Source organism: Arachis ipaensis, chromosome B1, assembly GCF_059453495.1.
Source record: "Arachis ipaensis isolate K30076 ecotype BB chromosome B1, ASM5945349v1, whole genome shotgun sequence".
Taxonomy (NCBI): domain Eukaryota; kingdom Viridiplantae; phylum Streptophyta; class Magnoliopsida; order Fabales; family Fabaceae; genus Arachis; species Arachis ipaensis.
Genome location: NC_142436.1, coordinates 128,749,284 through 128,772,378, shown reverse-complemented (window position 1 = coordinate 128,772,378; position 23,095 = coordinate 128,749,284). Strand labels below are relative to the sequence as shown.

Sequence of the window (23,095 nt, the reverse complement as noted above, 5' to 3'; positions counted from 1 at the left end):
CTATACCACAGAGATATGGATTTAGACCTAGAAGATATGGGTATATTGAGGGATAGATTTTTTCTGTTTAAATAAAATAAAGAAGGATCAATTTTATTTGATTCTACAAATTTGAAAACGTGAATCTCCTACACCTACTAATATATAAACCGTGCTATGATAGTGTGTATTAGATATTATATTAAACACCGATTTATGCATTAAATTCCTTCAAAAAAATATTCATAAATCGTTTTCAAGACACCGAACATCCGAAATTGTATATAATTCATCTTAGGAAACATGGTTTATTTTTTTTTTTGAATAATCCTAACCTCAATTAATTATACAATAAATCTTAGCATACAAAAGTGTTACAAGTCCTGAAGACAACTAACCCCCTAAATGCGCTCCTAATGTTACGTACCTTTCACGCGCTATATAACAGAATATTAATTTAAACAAAATCAATTAACGCGTGAATATATAACTTCCAATTTTTAAAAGATTTCATTTCCTTATTCGTTCTCCTTCTTGCCAAATTTCTTCGTTCTCCTTCTTGCGTTCTTCCCTTATCTTTTCGATCGTTCTTTTACCTGCGTTTATCACTGGTTTGTTCTTCGTCATTGATGTGAGTTTCTCTCTCTGTAACTCTAGCTTTGTTTTTTTCGATTTTCTGGTTTCTGAAATCAAAGTTTGAACTTGTTTTGAAGATAATAGATGATTCAACCTCAGATTGTCAGCTGAATCAGGGCGAAGTGGATTTTGAATTTGAATCGAACGAAGTTCCTGAGGTTTGATTTAGATTCAGCTAATTATGATTACTCTGAATTTGATGCAGTTATTCGTCTATGATTGTCTAGCTGAATAATTCGTGAACATTGACTGTGAAATTAATGCGTGAAAATAATCTGTGGATTGAATCTAATGTATTAGTTTTGATTAATTATCTGCAATTTATAGCAGACGCTCGGGTGTAGATCAGAACTTTTTGGGTGTATTTTAGGGAAGTTTGGGTGTATTTACAGTTTATGGCTTTTCTTGTTATTTTAGTTGACTTGTTGTCGTTCGGGTGTAGATCAGGAGTCCTTGGGTGTATTTTACTTCAATTGTTATTTTTTTATGAGGTGCAGAAATTCTATAGTATTTTTTTGTTTTTGACATGGTGTATTCTGCAGCCTCTCTGTGTTGTTAATGACCAGTTTGTTCCCAAGGTTGGAATGACTTTTACCACCCTTGAAGATGTTAGAAAATTTTACAAGGACTATGCCAAGGCTGCAGATTTTTCTACAAGAGTTTGGAGCACAAATAAGAAGGGAAACGAGATTAAGAATCAATTGATTACATGTAGCAGAGAGGGAAAATAGAAATCTAAAATATCTCCGACCGAGAAGACAAATTCCACAGTTGGTTTAAACTGTCCTGTAAGAATTTATATACACACATTGAAGGATGTTGGCGCTTGGATCATTTCAAAGGTTATGCTGCATCATTCACACCCTTGCTGTCCAAGTAAAGTAGAGATGCTCAAACAGCACAGGGAACTAAGCATGTCTGTTCGTCGTACAATAGAGAATAACGAGGAGGCTGGTATCAGACCAAGCAAAACTTACCAATCATTTATTGCAGCAGCCAGGGGTCACCGTGAGTTAAATTTTATTAAAAAGGATGTAGGAATTACATCACGAGAGAAGTGCGAAATGTTTCTGAACAAGAAGATGCAAAAGAATTTGGGAAATATTTGTTAAGAATGAAAGAGAAAATCAAAATTTCTTTTTTGAGCTCGAACTCGAGGACGATCAATCGATTAAGCTGGCTTTTTGGGCTGATGCAAGAAGCAGAGCTGCCTTTGAGTATTTCGGAGATGTTATTTCATTTGACACCACCTACAATACTAACAGATAATATGCTGTTCATGTTTATGATGCTAAATTAATGTTGTTTTATGAATCTGCTGCAGAGGTGTCTATTGGATATTTTTGGGTGTATAAAATCATTTTTTGGGTGTATGTAATGATTTTTCATTCTGCACTATGGTAATTTATTTCAGGTATAATTTGGTTTGTGGTTCTCCGAAAGAGATTCTCACCGATCAGTGCGCATCAACGAAAAGGACTATAGAGGCTTGTATGCCAACAACAATTCACCGTTGGTGTATTTGGCACATCATGAAGAAGATTCCAAGCAAATTAAACGGTACAAGGGACATGCAGAAATTGAACAAGAAATGAGTCAAGTTGTTTGGAACTCTCATACCAAAGACTTATTTGATAGGAATTGGAATGATTTTCTGCTCAAGTATGGTCTTGTGGACAACAAGTGGCTTTCAGGTAATGTTGTTTAAAATCTGCAGCAGATGTGTAAATTGCATTTTTTTGGGTGTATTATAGCTTTATTTGGGTGTATTATGCAGATCTTTACGAAGACCGTCATATATGGGTTCTAATTTATCTAGATCACCACTTCTGGGCAGGGATCAGAAGCACACAAAGGAGCGAGAGCATGCATTCATTTTTTAACAAGTTCATTACACGGAACAGCTCGCTTATTCAATTTGTCAAACAATACGATAATTACATCAGAAATAGGGAGCAAGCAGAGAGAGAATCGGATGCTGCAGATTTTCATACGGTCATACCATGTGCAACAAAATCCTCCATTAAAGCTCAATTTCAACATGTGTACACTCACCAAAAGTTTAGGAAAGTCCAAGCACAATTCAGAGAAAAGGCAAATTGCATCACAAGATTAACGAACTATGCTCTAGGCTATTCAGTATATGAAGTTGGAGAACAAGTTTGCAGCTCAATATTCAACAAGTTTGTGGTTACTTACGACTCAGTAGCAGCCGAGGTGAAATGCCAATGCTTATTATTCGAGTCAAGAGGCATATTGTGCTATCATGCACTAAGCGTGTTAAGCTTTGAACGAGTAACCCAAGTGTCACCGAGATATATACTGGAACGATGGAGCAAGAAGGTAAAGAGGCGACACACACACATCAAGAGCAGCCACGACGAGCCACTTTTGGAGCCAAGAAGCAAGAGGTTTGACGAATTGGTATTTCATTCGCAAAATATTTGTGAATTTGCATCAAAATCGGAGCTGACTGCTATTCTGGACCGTGCGTACAATGAGGTCATGGTTGAGATGGAAGAACTGAAAGCCAAAAGGAAGGGGACATGTTCGTTATCTCACGAAGATGCCAACTTGGAATCCATTAACGAGCTTCAAATCCCTCCAAGGGTTCGAACAAGAGGACATCCAAAAAATAGGTTAGGTTCAAAGTTGGACAAACAGATTGCAAATGCCTCAAAGAAAAAGAAAACAAAAGCTCTAAACGAGGTAAAAGTGATATTCTTTAAACTTGTGGTGATTGATTTTAATTTTCTTGTTAATATTTTTGCTAATATGTGAGTTTATTATATCCAGTTAAACCTCTTTGATGCTGCATCAGTGGTGCATCCAAATTCCAGCCAATATCAAGGACGTGTTATGAATTATCAGTTCAGGAAACCAGCAGCAGTGGATAGTTTTCTGGGTGTATAATTACAGAATATGGGTGTAAAGCTTAGTTTTTTGGGTGTATTTCTGAATTTTCTTGTATTTAACATTTTATATATATATATATATATATATATTTCAGAATCTGTTGTTTATGTTATAAATTATTGTTTGTTTTTTTATTATGGTTTAGGGTTTAGGGTTTAGGGTTTTAGGGTTTAGGGTATAGGGTTTTAGGGTTTGGGGTTTTATGGTTTTAGGGTTTTAGGGTTTAGGGTTTAGGATTTTAGGGATAAAGCATCAGAGGATAGATGTTTGGGTGTATATTCAACTTTCTTTGGGTGTAAAATGTCAGGTTATGGGTGTATATTTGGTTTGATATTTTTCTTCATATTATAGTACCTATAATTCAGACATTTTGAATACAGCAGAGAGAGCTTAATTATGGAAAGAAATTTTACAATAAACTAGATTATAATTGGCAAATTTTTACAGCATGTGTTCAGTTTCTTACAAGACTATAAAACAGTTAGATTAATCAGTGTCAATATCATTAGAATCTATCTGACAATATGGACTCAATAACAATGATGATGGCCTTGACAGTCTTATTGCATCACTTCCCCTAATGGCTTTAGCTTTGTCTTGATTCATTTCATTGAATAGAATCCAGGAAGCATATTCTACTCTATAGTGGTCCACCTCGTCCTGAAGTTTAAAAGAATTTTCTTTTTAATCAACTATGTTAATTTAGTAAGGTAATACAGAGTTATATAGTTTTTAAACACAATTACCTGGGTCCAGTTGTCCCACTCATACTTCCTCCTTTTAACGTTTTCGGGCTGAATTATCTCAAGCCACTTCATTACATAAATAGCACAGTCATAGCTGAAAAACAAGAAATAAATTAGCAAATTACATCTAGGAAAGTTTAATTTTCAGATTAAAAGATTTATACCTTGTCTTTTGGCCTGAGATGTTAATGTATAGTGTATGAATTTCGTGATCCTTTTTCTTCAAAGGTGCCCCCCAGCATATACTCTCATTCTTGAAATTACATATCCCTTAAAACACAAAACAAATCAGTAATATATGAATAAATTTAATAAAGGAACACACACAAAGGAGCACAAACCTACACCTTATATTGAACAGAAATACACCCAAATATTAAAATACAGAACACAGAACTAACTTACAGCGAATTTATTTATGTTCATTCTTTCATCGACTGGACAAGTCTTGTGATATGGGTCGAGTACAAAAAATTTTTTTTTCTTGTATCAGCCACCCATAACCACCAATCGTTTGAATGGCAAACAGGTGTAAAAATCTGAAGTATGTCCACATTGAACAGTGTTTTAGTTTATTTGGTACATAAATAAAGAATGGTAATAAGAAGCTTTAGAAACAAAAACTTACATAACGATGCGATGCTAATTTTTTAAGGTCCAAGAAGGGTATAAACATTGGGTAGTCTTCCACTCTGAATGGCTTATTGGTTTTAGGCTATAAGAATACCCCTTCTGGATGATTTGCAATGGCCATGTTCTGCAACAATTGTGAAACACCAAATGAATACAGAAAATACACCCAAATGAATACAGAAAATACACCCAAATGAATATAGAAAATACACCCAAATGAATACAGAAAATACACCCAAAGGAATAAAAAAATACACCCAAGATTTGTTGAAGTACAACTTACCACAATATCAGGGGAGAGACAGTATATTTCTTCTTGAAACTTTTTAATGTTTTTCTGGTTAAGGATGAGGCACATGGCAGAGACAATCTAGAAATAAAAGCCCAAATCAATTTTACATAAATCGATACTGCAGTTACTTTTCATGATAAAATCATTAATGTTATTCTAATATTACCTCAGCTTCTATATGTGTATCAGCTTTGAGAGATGCGAAGTGGATTTTTAACAAAATGTATTGATCTTGGGCATTGAGTGTGCACACAGCGTCATACTCATTAGTACGTCCATCTGCGTATGTTTTCACACGTGTGGCCCAGATGTAGCATTTCTCTTTCATTTCAGCACTCATTTCATTTGTCCTCGCAGGAGTTTCAAACTTTTCAAAACTTTCTTCACCACTTTGCTTATGAATAGGTGGAGTTTTACCTTCTGTTTTCACCCCACTGCCTGCAATTTTTTCCACCAGCTCCCCTAACTGTTCTATTAGTTTTGGCGTTTCAGGAGTTTTTGCCCTCTGCCCCTCTTGCGTTGCTGCACCCTCTTGCGTTGCTGCTTCTTCTTGGCTTGAATCAGTCAAGCCGAGGCTGAATGATGGCATCGGACCTTCTTTAGGAATGTACGATGCTGTTCGTGCCATCATCATCAGTGCAACAGCATCTTCTGGGGCTAGATTACTACGTGATGATATATAACGTACTATAAGAATAAGAATAGATGAATGATATTGAAAACAAAATTTTACTCTGCTGAACTTACACTTTAGATGGAGCTGGTGGAAGCGTGGGTGTGCTTTCTTCAGTTTTTGGCGGTGGTTCTGGAGTGCTGCAGTGTTACAAAACAATTGTGAGGATATACACCCCAACAAGGACAATATACACCCAAACAATAAACAAATATACCCCAAGATTATTCCTTACCTTTTTGTAGTTTCTTCATTAATTTTTTCACTTGGAGACTTTGCAGGGGTTGGTTCAATTTCTAGCACAGGGGTTGGTTCAATTTCTGGCACAGTGGTTGTTTGGGACAATGGTAGATAAACTTGAATCAAAACTCTAAATAAGAAGAAAAATAAAAGGTTAACAAAGCCCACAAAAATAAAATGGTTATAAGGTTGAAATTTTCTTGAAAAACTCACATTAAAAGCGCTTCAGTTTGTGACTGTGTCTTTACCCACACAACCATCATGTTCTCTTTAGCTGGCTCATTGGCTGACTCTTTAACTAGACTCAACCTGAAATACACTCAAAGAAAGTCAAAAATACACCCGAAGTAATCAAAAGAAACACAGGCTTTGTTTTTTTGAGAACTTACGTAGTTGCATTTTTTGCTTTTTTTTCCTGCCTTTTTTCTCTCGAATAAAACATTAAAGGGTTTTTTTCCTAAAAAAATATATATACAGAATTAGAAGCAGAAGGTAATAAAAGATAAAAGCAACCGGTATTAGAAAGAGAAATTACATGCTCTCTGCCGGTTTGTTTATGCTGCTTTGATTCGTGTGTCCTTGAGACAAAGAATCATCACTTTCTAAGTTTACGTCCAGTATTCTAAAGATGGAATAGATATCATTCAGTAAAAATACCATACGGTTAAATCAGGATAACAAGATTTTATCAAATAAAGGTTCTTACATCTCAGATGAGTCGTAGTGACCTTCTGTCGATCGCATGTCAGCTCCCTTCGCCTTGGAAAACCAGAAATAATTATTAGCAACGAAAACACCTTAAAATCGGTAATATACACACCAAACATTACAAACCCCTGTGCAGCAAATTTTTCATTATTTTTCTTCTTTTTAGATTCCCTCAACAATTCTTCTAATTCTTCAGTTCCAATTTCAGATCTGACAATATATGCATAAAACAACATGTTAACAAATATAATTTTGAACATAAATGGTAGTATAGCTTTACAAAGTATCCTACCCATGATAGGATTGAGTTTGTTCAGGAGATGAATCCTCAACAATGAGCTTGCTCTTTTTCTTTTTTTTTTTGTTTTTCTACTGGTGATGATTCTTCGCTTCTGAAAGTTAATAAGAAACGCACTGTTAATACAAGAAATTTTGAGAATAAACAGAAAAGAAAGCGATGAGAATTTCAGAACATTACTCATCATTCGATTCAGTTTTTGAATCGGAATCTTCCTGATTCTTCTTCCTTTTTTGGATTCAATTCTGGTAGGCAAACAATCATTATTAACAAAAAGACTAAAAGTGACAAAATACACCCTAAAAGTGACAAAATACACCCAAGTATGTTACTTACTTTTTAGCTGTTCGGGTGGGTTGTTTCCTTTTTGGTCCCTCTGAGTCTTCTTCAGTCTCAGAATCAGGGGAAGAATAGACTTCAGCTTCAGATGTTTCAGTCTCTGATGATGATGAACTTGCTTTCCTTTTTTGTTTTTTTTGTTTTTTTCTTTCTTATCTTTTTTCTTCATTTGTTTTAATTTCTCCTTTGTTTCGGCCATCTTTACAATTCCCTGAAACAGTAGAAATGTTAGTTAACAGCATTCACGTAAATAAAATACACCCAAGGTATTCTTTTCACTTACCATATGTTCATCCATTTCTGCTCTCATTCTTTCAACCAACTGCTCTCTAGTCTAGTTGGCAATCCAGGGTTGTGGAGGTCTTTCTTCTCCTTTCTTGTCTTTATTTTTTGATAGATGGAAGTAGACTATCATCAGGGCAAACATGCATCCGTCAATTGCCTTTTTCTTTTTTAGATTATAATCTGTTATGCCCTTGATGATGAAATTCAGAACATGTGCTCCCCAGTTTCCCTCTTTTATTATGTCCATCTTGAAAATTGGTGCCAGGTGCACAGGGGAGATTTTGTTTATTGTGGTTGGTAACAGGAACGCCATCTGTATATAGAGGATGAAAATCCTCTTGAACATGAGGCGATCCTGTTCATTATCAACAGCAATAGTCATCATCTCATCTGTCAGATTTTTTAGAGTCTTGCCCTGGAATCTTCTAAAAATATGTTTGTTCTCTTCAGAAAGTTCCTTATAACTGACTTTCTAAGGAAATAGATCTCCTACAAAAATAAAAATAACATAGTATGAAAATCACTTGAAATACACCCAAACATCACTTGAAATACACCCCAATATGGCTTATATACACCTATGTCTGTAATGAGTTATCTGACGCGTTGAGGCCAAGTGCAGCCCCTATTGTGCTTGGTCTTACTCTAAACGAACCGTAGCCGATTTCGAGTGTGTTTTTTCCTAATTTAAAGGAGTTAGCCAACTCCTTTAATAATTTGTGATGCACCCTTAGCGGCGGGATGTGCATCAGGCCACCAAACCCCAAATCCCTAACAATTGCTTTCTTCTCCTCGCTCATATTTCCGAATTTCTCACTCAACAAATGGGTTGCACACTTCAGGTCTTTGGTTTGCTGTAAACAAAGCAAAATTAGAGTCAGATATATTTCTATTATGAAAAACTAATTTGATCTAAGACATATATTTGTGCTTACATTTTTTTCAGCTTAGTTTTTGCTTGCCATTTTTACTGCAATAAAAAAGAGATGCTGTTAATATATAAAAAATACACCCATATATCAGTCAGATACACCCATAGATCAGCCATATACACCCAAACCGATTCTCATAAGTATTTAATTAGATCAGTTCAAAATGATTTTCAATTCACTCAAATATGCATAAATATACAAGGTCAAGCAATATTACAAGGTCAAGCAATATACACCCAAGGACAAGCAATATTAGAACAGTTGCAACAGTTGATTATATTACATTATATGAGTTCAGAAATATACACCCAACAAATTACGCCATATACACCCAACAATCAACCATATACACCCAACAAATTACGCCATATACACTCAACAAATTACGCAATATACACCCAAAAATCAGTTAGGAGAAGAACTAGAATAAGAAGAATAGTAAAACCTAGAACAAGAAGAACAGTAAAAACAGTAATATGAGATCTAGAACAAGAAGAAAAGTAAAACCTAGAAGAACTTAGAAGAACAGTAAAACCTAGTTCTTCGATTTCGAAATCAGCAACAAAAATGTGAAAAATCTACAAGATCAGTAAAACAGTAACTTACCTTGAATAATATTTCTTCGTTTTTTCTGGTGATTTTTGATGGAGAGTTCTATCTTTTGTTCTTGATTTCTTCTAATCTTCGCGACAAGTTCGAACATCTCTTCAGAATTGTAATTTGTTTGGAATGTGCCTTGAAACTTGACCGTTTGCGTTTTCTTTGAGGGAGAAGCTGAAGAGTGCGCCATAATGTGCGTGTTTTGGAAAGCGAAACCGTTGTGTGAGGCGCGTACGATTAACGCTCCATTCTAAGGAGTGAGTGCGCGTGGATTATTTTTGGGCTGGGCCAACTTGTAAGGCTTGTAAACCTTAATTGCTTGTATGTGTAGCAGGCCCGTTAATTATATATGTTTTGTTTATTTTGTCAAATAAAATATATCTTTAAAAATTTGTTTTGTTATTTGAGTTTTTTAAAATATATTTTGTTAAAATTATAATTTTAAAAAGTATAAATGTTTTTTTTTAAATAAAAGTAACATATTAAATTAGATTAAGTATGATGAGTAATATTTTGAAATAAGAAGGGAGAAAGCACTTGGGTATAGGACATAATTGATTAATTTAAATTAAAAAATTGTATTTATTTTTTTTAATATAAACTTGAGGAACAAATTTCTAGATTAATTACAAAACTTAATTGGCGTCGGTGATTTAAGTATATAAGATATATGATATAGCCATGATATTAGATTTTTCAGCGTTATATGAATTTTATTATAAAAATAAATTAACTAATTTAAATTGAGAAATTGTAGTTAATTGATTACTATGAATTTTTTTTAAACCAAAATTATAATTGAAAAATTATTAAAAAGAAACAAAATTATTTAGTATATTCGGATCAACTCAATGTTAATCACATTTTATTTTTCTATTATAAAATATAATAAAATTTTAATTCTCAAAACAATTAAAATCACGTTAATTTTTAGGATTTGATTTTTTATAATATTTTTATAAAATTTGCACAAAATTCACTTATCACATTGACTGAACTTATTTGTTTACGTAAACTTTGTTTATGAACTCAGCAAACTTTCTTACGTTTTAATACGATTTAAATTGTATTGGTATGTTTTTATTTTCCAATCAATTTAATTTTATTTAAATAATTCAAATTTTAAATTATAAAATTTGTATTATTTAAAAATTTAAAATTTAAATAAATATAATTTAAATTAATAATTAAATTTAATTTTATAAAATTATATGTATTTATATTATTGTATTTATATAATTAATTATATTTTTTAATTTAAAAAAAATAACGATTTGAAACCGTTAATTCTTAACTAAAAAATAAATACACTTATATTATTTTTAACTTAAAATTTATTAAATAAATGTACCCTTATTATTTTAATTTTTTATTTTAAATAAATATATTCATATTATTTTAAATAAAATTTAAAATTAATATAAGTAGGTTTATTTAAAATTTTAATATTTTAAATAAACATACTCTTATTACTTTAAAATTTTTAAAATTTAAATAAACGTACTCATATTATTTTAAATTATTTTGAAATTAATACAAGTAAATTGATTCAAAATTTTAGAATTTTAAATAAATATATTTTTGTTATTTTAAATAAATATATTCTTTTAATTTAAAAATAATATGAATGTATTTAAATAAATGTAGGCATATTCTTTTAATCGATAGGGTAGTGTGGGATAGGTTGTTGCACGTTAATCATGCTAGGAAGTGTGATATAGTTCGTTGCACGTAAATCGTGCTATCTCATAGTGGTTTAGGTGAAAAAAAAAATAAACCATTATATCTTAGGATGAATTATATATAATTTGGAATGCTTGGTGCTGTGTAACGATTTATGAGCATTTTTTGAAGGAGTTTGATGCATAAATTGTTTTAGATTGTAGTGTTTAATATAATATTTAATACACACTGTTCTAGCACGATTTATGTATTAGTAGATTTAGAATATTCATGTTTTTGAATTTAATCTAAGAGAATCAAATAAAATTAATCTTTCTTTATTTTATTTAAATAAAAAAGTCTAAAAATTATGTGCAGAGATAAATCATGTATTTATTTTTTTATTTTTTATTTTTTTTTAAAATAATTGTATTAGCAAATGAAATACGTGAAAAATATTAGCTTTGAAATTTGGTGTCAATGGTTTTGTGGGAATCGTGCTTAACATAGTTCGTTAGTATGAAGACAGACAAAACGAAAATAGAGATTCTTTACAAGTCTAAGAAAGATATCATAAATGTCAAGATAATTTATTGCAATTTTATGTAATGGAAGATAAAAATATAATTATGGTATAATGTGGACTAGTTGAAATTTTTGTATGATCTCTTCCATATTTGTTGCATGTCTCTTTAGTTGGTGGTGTTATAGTTTATTGTGATGATATGATGATAATTTAATTGTATGAATTAGGTCCTTTTTATTTGGTTGGATTTTTTTTATGGCTATCCTATTCTTGATGACAATGACAAAATAAATATTTTCATTAGTTGTTTTTTTTTTTTATTTTTGGTCAATTTTATTTTAAAAAATTTTAAAAAAATATTGTTGTAGACAAAATTAATAATATTATGTTCAATTATTTAAAGAGACCAACTTAATATTTTGATTATATATTTTTGTTTCATTGAAAATAAATTCTAGTTTCATTGAAAATAAATTTTAGTTTGTTATTTAAAACATAAAAGCGTACATGACAGTGAAATCATGATTTTTAGAGAAGTAAATTATCGTCTTATTATTTTAAAAAAATAATTTATTTATAGAATAATCTTAAAAATTCAACAATAATTTGCATGAAAATAGTTTATTAGTAAAATAAAAGTTAATTGATTGATTATCATGAAATTTAATTTAACAGTAAGTGAACATATTTTTACAGCTTAATTTAAAATTTGTTTACAGTTTAATTTAAAATTTGTGTTAGAAAAAAAATTTAGCAACTGAAAATGTAAATCATGGAAAACAAAACAAAGCTCATCAAGAAGATAGAAACAGAGACAAAAAAAAAAGACAGATGATACCATTTATGCTATTCTTATAAAGAAAAAAAAAACGTGAATTTTGTTTCTTTTGCAGAATAATAAGCTTTACTTTTTCAAACAATTTGTATACATATATTTGACAAAAATTAAATAAATAAAAGTTTAAAATAAATTAAAAAAAACATTGGTCAATAAGAATGAAGAAAAAGAATGTATCAAATTCATCTGTTAGGAATTTAGGAATAGCACGGAGAAAAAATTGAAATTATTTTAAAGGTAGTTATTTGATCTATTTAAACTGATTTTTTTAAAAAGACTATTTGTATAAAATAAATCGTTTTTTTTTTAAACAATATAGTAACATGTATCAACCATTCAGGAACAACTTCATGTGAAGTCAACTTTCTACTAAATTTAATAGGGACAAGTACTATTTTATCTTTAATATTTGAATTAAATTCTAATTCAATTTTTAATATTTGAAGCATTATATATTAATTCTATTTTAATTCTCTCATCAATTTTTTTTTAATTATTCTTTTTTTTTCAAAATTACCCTTTTTCATTATAATTTTCTTTTAGACACCGATAAAAATTGAATTATAATAATCATAGTGATAGTTATAGTTATGTGAGAAAAAAAAAAGATAATAAAAAGATATTTAAAAAAATTAATTTTGACAACTAAAAATTAACAAATTAAGGCATTTGGAATAAAAATAAAATGTTTTAAATATTATTAGAAATAAATTTTAATCACGATGTTAAAAACTAAAATAATACTTTAATATCTTCACATAAAGATATAAAATTAGATATTGAGACATGCTTTGTTACAAATTCAATCGAAAAATATATAGTTTTTCTTTTTATGCGAGATTACCAACCAAAATTTTCTTGATTGATCTTTGTTTAACCAAATGAATTTTTACTGTAAAATCAATTAACATGAAATGTATAATATTTGAACTTTAATTTTTTAGTTAATATTCAATTTAGTCCCTAAAATTTTAATTGTCTATATTTAATTCTAAAATTTTGTAAATATGCCTTTCATTAGCTTCTAAGACTATTTTCAGTACAAAAACATTAATAGATGTATGATATATTTAGTCAGATACGTTTTGGTTTTGACATTCAAATAGTCCAAAGTCGACATCGTATCAATTGTTTTATTATTTTGTTAGGTAAAATTTCAATAAACATGAATTATTTGAATACCAAAATTAAATCAATATCATTTTATAGAGTCTAGCGTAGCCTCCAGCTGTCTATGACAATGTTCTATTAACGTACGTTGAAAATTGGTTTAAAGACTAGTACGAGATATGTTCGCAAAGTTTAGAGACTAAATAAAGACAATTAAACTTTTAGAGAGTAAATTAAGATTCAAATACAAGTTTAGAGACCAAATTGAACATTAATTTTGCAAAAAACAACTTTGAATATCATCTTTTTTTTTCTGATCTTGAATTTTTTTTTGGACGTGGGTCTTGACTTTGAATATCATCTTGTGTTACGTTTCAGTTTCACGTTGTTTTTGGGTTACAAAGCAAAAGTTTAATTAGTTTTTGGGCTTCTTTTTCCGTTTTCTTCGTTTTCGGCTAAAGCGCAATCATGGTTATGCATGGTCTCGAATTGAAGAGAGCGTCTGTTTCAATTGGGCCTGAGCCCATAAGAATCAGCGTAGAAGGGACGCAGCTAGCTGCTGATATTTATGATCCAACGGACACTGGTAGACTGAATCCAACGGTGGTGATTGGCATACTAAGATCTGCAATTGAAAATGTGAAACCCTAGATTCCGTGGCGATTGCAGTGAATATAAACGAACAAAAGCAGAAAGAAAGATACATCTACTCTCTCTCCCTCTTCTCCTTCTTCTCATTTCTCTCTGACTCACTCCAAATTCAGTGAAATCACCGTTGGATATGTCGGACGAGGAGCACCATTTCGAGTCGAAGGCCGACGCCGGAGCCTCCAAGACTTACCCTCAGCAAGCCGGTACCATCCGCAAGAACGGTTACATCGTCATCAAGGGCCGTCCCTGCAAGGTTCTCCCTTCAGTTTCTTCATTTCCCTTTGTCAAATGATTAATTCACTGATTAATTGAATTGATTTATAGTATGGTTCTTCTTTCTAGATCTAGTCTGTGTGCTTTGTTTTTCTAGGGTTTGCTGATCTAATCTGTTGATGGTGACTTATTGTACTTGCTTGCGTGCTTGATTTGTTATTTGCATCCATGATTAATTGCTTAATTAATTATAGTGTTGTTATCTATTGAATTCAATTTGTGTGCTGTGTTATCGATGGGCTTTTTTTTATCTGTGGGCAGGTTGTTGAAGTTTCGACTTCAAAGACTGGAAAGCACGGTCACGCTAAGTGCCACTTTGTTGGAATTGATATCTTCACTGCCAAGAAGCTCGAAGATATCGTTCCCTCTTCTCACAACTGTGATGTATGTGTGCTCCTCATCGTTTTCTTTCTTTCTTTCCTTGCCACTTTTTGAGGTGTAATTTATTGTGTGTGCTCCATGAAGTTGCACATCATAATAACATTCGGTAATTACTATTTCTTCTTGTCAGGTTCCCCATGTGAATCGTACTGACTACCAGCTCATTGATATCTCTGAGGATGGATTTGTAAGTTTCCAAGAATTCCATTTGATTAATTGATTTACTCATATTGTTATTATTACTTATTACTATTATTATGGTTTTGTTAACTTGAATCTACTGATTAGGGTTACTGAAGTGGTAAAATTAAATTTATAAATTTTCAATGCACTGGAAACTGCAGAGATTTTATTTCTTCTATGAAAACTTACTGCATTAGTGTAATATTAAGGCATTTACATTCTAATGCATATTCCTTTTTACTGTCATTATTATTGTGGTTGTATTCTTAATGTGTGCTTGCATTTTCTTCGTCTTAAATGGTTGTATTGTAGGTGAGTCTGCTCACTGAAAATGGAAACACCAAGGATGATCTCAGGCTCCCTACTGATGATTCTCTCCTGTCTCAGGTTTGTACAATTTAATGCAATTCGTGTATGGATGTGTTATGTTCCTATAAATGGTGTATTTATGTGCATCAGTGATTGGTTGATGCAGATTAAGGATGGGTTTGCTGAGGGTAAGGACCTTGTTGTCTCTGTCATGTCTGCTATGGGTGAGGAGCAGATTTGTGCCCTGAAGGATATTGGCCCAAAGAACTAAAGATTTGATTCCATTTATGGCAACATTGGCAGTTTGTTGTTTTCATTTTAAGCAGAAAAAAACATATTTTTGTAAGCCTCTTTTATCATATAGCCTTTTGTTCAAAACCGGGCTTATAAATTCTCTCTAGTCAGACTAGTAGTCTCTTACCAGTGTTGTTTATGGATGTGGTGGTGACAGGATACTATATTCCATTTTTATGTTGTTTTTTTCTCTGTTGTCCTGTGACTTTCTTATAAAGAAGGAGGAGTCTATCATGAAGAGAAGTTTGTCCTTAGTTTTTCTTTTTATTTTTAACCCCCAATTTGACTGTTATGCCCTTTATTTGCCTGCGCTGTTGAAACCTCCGTACTAAATAAGGTGTAATATAAAATTGGAATTTCCTCAGTAGTAGCTCAAGTGAGAGCATTTATCATCCATAATTCGATGAAACACGTTTTCAAGCAATTATTATTATCTTTTGTATTAATTTCGGATTCTGAAGTTACGGACACCGCCTATGGCAGAGTGATGAGTATTGCATAGTTAACCACTCGTAACGAGTTGAATTTTTTCATTGTGTCCCGTTAGGAAGAGTTTCATTATTGAGATACTACTCGAATATTGGTGCTGCTCTCATACCTGAAAATTTTCCTAACAAAATTAGTGTACATCTCAGCCAGCCCATGTACTCGAAATAACCGTTCCCTCGTGATATTGATATTCCCTTTTATTGTAGTACTTTACTAGGAATAATCTTTCAGATCATTTTTGATAACTTCTTGTCATGTCTTTTCAGTAGCTCTTTATGATCATTCTAAACAACACTACTGGTTACTTTGTATTTGTACCACCAAGTGCTATAGTATGGATGTGAAAAAACATACATACATGTAGAAATAACGCGTTTCTCCCTGTGAATGACACCTGCCCCTGGTGCTGCTGAATTGAGCAGTAGCTGCGCTGAAGATTTTGCAGAAAAAGGCAGCTTTAACTGCATGCTCCTCCAATTTGTCGGATGATTAGCTGAGTTTAACAATGGCATGAAAATGCTAAAGACTAACCATTTTTTGTGGGATATTGGGCCAATCAAATTGTATACAAATGCATTCAGTAGGCCGAAGGATGGCCTTCTCATGAAGATGTTATGCTGAGTTTTTGTTGTTGCTATTGTTATTAGGTGAACTAGTGTAAGAGCGTAGTCCATAGCGCGGGGTTGTGCACTAATTCAATATTGCATATTGTTGTGCATTAATTGCTGGTAAAAACATCAAATATATCATGCATATAATTCAAATAATATATTACTTATAGCTATTCGCTGGCAGAGAAGTGCTTGTATACAAAATTGAAGTAAATTTAATTAGGTCAAGATATTTTATAAACAATTGTATTTAATTTGTTGGGCAATGTTAACTATTAGAGATCTAACAATTGTGAATCAATATTATTATCATTGTCAACTTTAGCAATTGTGAACCAACCTGGTCAATGTAAATTCATCATATTTTTAACAATTAAAGAGATATTTAAATAAAATTGATTAAAAATATTATAAAATCAGATTAGAAAATTGAGATAGTAATTTTAAAATCAATAGTAACTAATTAAAACAATTTGAGTACATCAAATCTTATATATGAACACCTATATCTAATATATATAGGAGATATTTAAATCTGAGTGAAAAATTAATAATAACTTTAATTTCAACTTGTAAAGAATAAACATTATAGTTGTATACTTTCACATCATTAGCTATTATAGTAAGTCTTTTTTCTAATTATTTATATGTGTGCACTCTAACAACTATTTAATATTTTAAACCATAATTAATATATACATCTAACCAAATTCAAGGGATACTTTAGATTAAAATAAATATTAAAACACGTTTAGAATAAGAATCGTTTGATCATAACTCAAATTTTCAATCAAGTTTGTATGCTTCAAAAATTATTCTAGTTCCACTTTTTTGAAATATTCCAAACTATCATTCAACCAAAATAAACATCATATATAGAGCTCCTAAATTTAACCAATTAACTTTTTTACCATTCCATTTTTTAGAGGTATTCAACCTTCTTTATAAAAGTTATTACGTGAATTATAACATGGTGATGTTGTTTATAGAGATTCCTTATGCATCCATAGATGGCTTACACGTGGTAGTATAAGAATTAGTGCGACAGTTGGTTGCACGTGTGTCTGGACTTGACTTTTGTCCAATGTATTTTCTTGTAACCACTTTTTTTAAGGAAAAATGGATGGAAAGAAAAAGAAAGAAAAAAAATGAGAAGAAAAATGATTATTTTTTATTATTTGGTTCATAAGAGAAATGGGAGAGAAAGAAAAAGGGATGGAAAAAAATTAGTGGGATCCATCAATTTTATTTTCTCTCCAACATTAAAAAAAATAGAGAGAAAACTAATTCTCTCTCTCTACTTCCAATATTACCTCTTTATCTTTTTCAATATCTTTTATAATATAAGAGTAAAATTATCTTTTTATAACATATTCTCCTTCTTATTTTCCGTCCATCCAAACACATTTAAGGAAAATAAAAATTCACTCAATTTCTTTCTTTTTCTTTCTTTCCTTTCTATTTTTTTTCTCTCTATTTCTTTCCTTCCAACCCAACATAGTCAAAGATCCAATTGAGAGCAAGAAAGTGAATTACTAATGGGCTATGGGTGTATTTGGGATCCACGCTGGGGAAGAGAGAAACCCGTTTGAGTGTCTTGAATGTCTCATTCTTATGTTTGGCAATTTTGTGAAACTTTGAACCCAGAATTGCTTTCACCTTTGAACGTACGAGCAAAACATGAAGCAAGTGGGACAACGCTGCAACCTTCTTTTCTCTCTATTTCTTTCCTTCCAACCCAACATAGTCAAAGATCCAATTGAGAGTAAGAAAGTGAATTACTAATGGGCTATGGGTGTGTTTGGGATTCACGTTGGGGAAGAGAGAAACCCGTTTGAGTATCTTGAATGTCTCATTCTTATGTTTGGCAATTTTGTGAAACTTTGAACCCAGAATTGCTTTCACCTTTGAACGTACGTTCATGTGAAGCAAAACATGGAGCAAGTGGGACAACGCTGCAACCTTTACATCTTACCCGCGTACTCGGAGCAAGAGGACAATTTCACCCTTGCCTCTTACTCAGGTGGTGTTACAGTTCTCAATTCGGAGCAAGTGGTGACAGAAATCAACCCTTGCATCTTATCCGGAGTCTCGAACTTTTCCAGAGTAAGTGGATAACACCACTGTATTTTACCTGGCTTATTGACTCTTACCCGGAGCAAGTGGATAAAACCACTGCATCCTATCCGGAGTCACAACATATACTCGAAGCGAGTGGACAATGCCACCGCTTCTTACCCAGTCACATTTGTCACATTATCATTCAATTCATCTCTCAGTCAATTACAATTCATTAGTATCATCATTGTCATAATCATGTTTCATTTATTCTCACATTCTTCGAGCTAACTTCAAAACCGTTTTCGAATTTAAACTCTTTTCAAAAGACAAAGGAAAATCATTTATTAGTTAAACCCCTCGGCAAGACCTCTAGACTTTAGGGGGCGACAACCAATCTCGTTTCAAAACTAACTCATTTAAACTCAAACATAATTCACTTTTTTCTTAAATAAATCAAAATCAAGTAAAATAATTCTTCAATCCAAATTAATCAAAGTAAAACTTCTCAAAATTCTTCTAGAAATTTCGGCAGCACCTTCCCTAAAACTCGGACTTTGCCATCCTTCTCTGATCCCATCCAAATCATTTCTCAAACTCTTTTCAAACCATTTCCAAAATCAAGTTATTTTCATATATCAAACCATATCCAATTCTCAGAATAATTTCTGATAAACCAAACAAAATCAACTCTAATCTTCTCAAATTATTCTATCATAATTCAAAAACCAATTTCAAGAAACCAGCCCAACAATAACCAACTCAACAAAACTGAATCAACAAATCAGAATAACCAGCATCCTCAATAATTCAATAATTCAATAAGATAAACAATATCTTTTCTCTCTCAACAACTGGCGACGACGACTTGGCATGGCGGCGGTCGAAGCTCAGCGACTACGGAGACAAGGCGCGACGGCTGTAGCTCCTCCCTTTCCTCTTCAAAGGACATAGGGCTCGTCGAAAAGGATTTATCGATAAGGGAGATAGTTCAATTGACAAGACTTATCGAAGGAAGAAAGGCTATCGAAAGGAGAAGAATTGACAAGTGAAGATAATTGATGGTAGTTAATATCATTCAAAGCACGGGAACAATTACCTAAGAATTAATGCACATGGGAAATACATTGGAATTTGATTGGTCGAAGAGTCTTATAAATAGCCAAAGATTGAAAGGAACAAGGGTCGGAATCTCATTTCAAAAAACACTCTCACAGACTCATATCCCCAGCGAATTTCTGAATCTACAAATAGCTTTCTTTTCTTAGGGTTCATTTCATGTCTTTTACATTTACTTTACTTTCTTTATAATTTTTCCTTTTTATGCAAATCTATTGCTTTTTTTTAAAATTTTTAGTATTTGTATTTGAATTCAAAGTCTGTCGATTTGGTCGAAGGTAATTTATTATTTTCTTTAAATTAAATGTCATTGCTTTCATTTTTAGCCATTTTATTTTCCAAAATTATTTTCTTTACATTTCATATTTTTCTTTGTTATTTTAATCAAGTAAAAGGAATTTTGATGCACTTTTGAAAATTGGTACCTACAAGAGGAGTAGGTTTGTTAAAAATTACTAGATATCGAACCAACCTAGATTTGTTAAAAATCTGCATAACAAATTAGCACGCTTGGTGGGACAGTTTTAAAAATTAAGTATGTCAAAAGTTTCTGTAACTATCTAGTGTATGCAACTTAGAAGTGAAAGAATTATACATATGGCAGAAGAAGTTTCTAATACTAATGGTGAGTCATCTGCAAATGATAATATTTCTATAGTTGCACAAACTTTGGCAGAGATAACGCCGCGTTCAAAAGGTAGTATGTTAGGAGAGAATGCGACGGTTACTAATCCCCCAGTTGGGAATAGTGGGCGGAATCCACGCCCACGAATTGCTCTGACACAAACAGAATCGCCAGTAATCATTGGTTGGCCTTCCTTCGGGTTATACTCCACCAATGGGTGGTTATGCTCCTCCAATTCGATTTGAAAATTCATCAGGAGTAATTAACAATCCAGTACCTCCATTATATCCTGAGTTTACTCATGATTATCAAGTGGGTTTCACATTGAATGGTCCTGGTTCGATGGCTACCTTTCGACAGCATGTTGATAAAAGTCATCATGACTTGTTCAATTTATTGACTTAGAAAATGACTACCATTTTGAACTCTATGATGGCTGATCATGAGTCAAAGTTCGAGTGTCTTGCTAGACAAGTTGAGCGGATTGCTCAAATTGTTGATTACGATGAAGGTGACAAGCAAAATGTGCAGGTAAATCTAGAGGATGTGATGAACATGCCCAGAAATAGGAATGATGATATGCACCTTGAGGAAGTTATTCCTCGAGTAGTTTGATGAGATCAAAATGCGAATGAAGTGTTGGCTCGAATTCGAGTCAATCAACATGGTGAGCAATACCAAGTTAGTAGAATTGTTGAGGATGTTCTTAACAGAGTCGGATTCAACATGGATTTTATGAATCGATCATATTTTGTTTCTGCTCTTCTTGCTATTGTACAAGCAGCAGAGGTTCCTAGGGGTGTAAAAAAATCCTAAGACAATAACAAAGTTTGCAGGAGAAGTTGGTGAATCGACTACCGAGCATATTGCTCGATATATGGTCGAATTGGAAAATCTAGCAAATGTTGAAAACTTGAAAATGAAATTTTTTCCTTCTTCTTTAATGAAGAATGCATTTACTTGGTTTTCTAATCTTAGGCCTAGTTGAATTATAACTTGAGCACAATTGGAGAGTGCTTTTCATTTTCAATTTTATAGAGGGAAATTGAATGTAACAGTCAGTGACTTGGTGGCTTTGAATCGTGATAATGGAGAATCAATTAATGACTTCATGATTCGTATTAAAAATGCTCAAAGTCGGTGCTATGTGGCCCTTCTTGAAAGCGAAGTGGTAAAAATAGAAACTATGGGGTTAGGTTTTTACATGCGTCAAAAGTTGCTCAATATCCATATACCTGACTTGGCTCATTTGGCTGAAAGAGTTCGTCAAGTGGAAATTCTTTGAAAGGAAAAAGAAAGATTTAAAAGTGAGAAAAGGCTAAAAATAAACCCTTTTCTCGAAAAGAAAAGATTTCATATATCAAAATAGAATCCTCAAATGAGGAACCTGATTTTGAATTTCCTGAAGTTGATTTGACTGAATTAAAAAAAGGTCCACTTTATGTTTGTTCTTTGCTTAAAAAAATCACAATTGTTGATAAGTCTAATGATACAAAGCATAAGAGTGGAAATAAGTACAGTTTCAATATTTCAAAATCAGATCAAATATTTGATGTGTTGCTTAGAGATAAACAATTGGTTTTGCCGGAAGGCAAGACATTGATTTCGATAAAAGATTTAAAGAAAAAATCCTATTGTAAATTTCATCAAACAACTAGCCATTCGATTAATAATTATGTCCATTTTAGGGACTTGATTTAAAAGAAATTATGGAAGGAAGATTGAAGTTTGATAATGGCAAGAAAGATATGAAGGTTGATTCTGATCCTTTCGATGCTGGTGCAAATTTTGGCAGAGCCCTTTTTAGAAAGTAACATGGTTGGTTTTACTTATGAATTTGATACTGCCTTGAGGGATTTTGAAACCAATGTTCAAGCAGTGTATCCAGGTGTTGGTGAAGGGTTGTTGGAGTTTCTTATGCAACAAAAATTAAAGAATCGAGATGTGTCTTTGTGTCCTCGGTGTAATGTTGTGTTTGATGCCGACACTGCAACTATATTTGAGAAAGAAAGAATGAAAAAAGAATTAGCTCATAAGGAGGAACAAATTTGTCAGAGGCAACTTCCTCGATATTAAGAGGGACAAAGTTCTTGAGTTTCTCAAAGGAATTTTTCCCCTTTGATGAGTCATTCGCAAGTCTTAGGTGTGTAATGGATAAGAAATTGTCAGGAGTTTCGTAATTGAGATGCGCATTATAGGTGTAATCCTCAAAGGGGTCATCGAGGTTTTAATTGAGGTTGTTATCCATATCCTTGAGAAAAAACTAGAGGAAATCGAGGTGGTAAGTATGGACGACAGATGATGCAAAAGGAATTATTGAATTCCAAAGACAAGGGAGCAACCCCTTCCATTCATTCCCGAATATTTTTTTCGTCTGATGGAGAAACTGTTCCTAAAGGGATTCCTTCACCAGCTAAATTTGAAAAAGGCAATGCTGTTGTTGTAGCTCCAGTTGATGATAAAGAAAAGGGTGTTGACTTGGACAAAGAATATTTCGATGAAGGAGATGACAAAATGGTAAGCACTATCTCAATTATACCAACTGAGTACTTGCGGGAATATAAAGGGAAACCGAATGAGTATTATGATGTGAAAGACGAAGAGGCTTTTGCTTTTATTTTTTCAGAGGACAAATTGGAATATTTCCAAACGCCAACCGAAAAGCAAAAGTCACACCTTCGACCATTGC

The 23,095-nt window shown here is 32.3% G+C and overlaps 1 protein-coding gene across 1 annotated transcript; it reads left to right on the top strand.

Annotated features, from left to right (window-relative positions):
• The first annotated feature begins 13,799 nt into the window (after window positions 1–13,799).
• On the top strand, window positions 13,800–15,758 carry LOC107633981 (eukaryotic translation initiation factor 5A-2). The gene is made up of 5 exons (XM_016337571.3): window positions 13,800–14,317; window positions 14,599–14,721; window positions 14,849–14,905; window positions 15,214–15,288; window positions 15,377–15,758. The coding sequence occupies exons 1-5, from the start codon at window positions 14,195–14,197 to the stop codon at window positions 15,479–15,481; spliced, it is 483 nt and encodes a 160-aa protein (XP_016193057.1). The 5' UTR covers window positions 13,800–14,194; the 3' UTR covers window positions 15,482–15,758.
• The last annotated feature ends 7,337 nt before the right edge of the window (window positions 15,759–23,095 follow it).

Bases quoted from the DNA above. Each gene is read 5' to 3' on its own strand.
- LOC107633981 (XM_016337571.3), top strand. From the start codon at position 14,195: ATGTCGGACGAGGAGCACCATTTCGAGTCGAAGGCCGACGCCGGAGCC. The intron at 14,318-14,598 runs GTTCTCCCTTCA...ATCTGTGGGCAG, and splicing joins TCAAGGGCCGTCCCTGCAAG to GTTGTTGAAGTTTCGACTTC. The intron at 15,289-15,376 runs GTTTGTACAATT...TGGTTGATGCAG, and splicing joins ATGATTCTCTCCTGTCTCAG to ATTAAGGATGGGTTTGCTGA.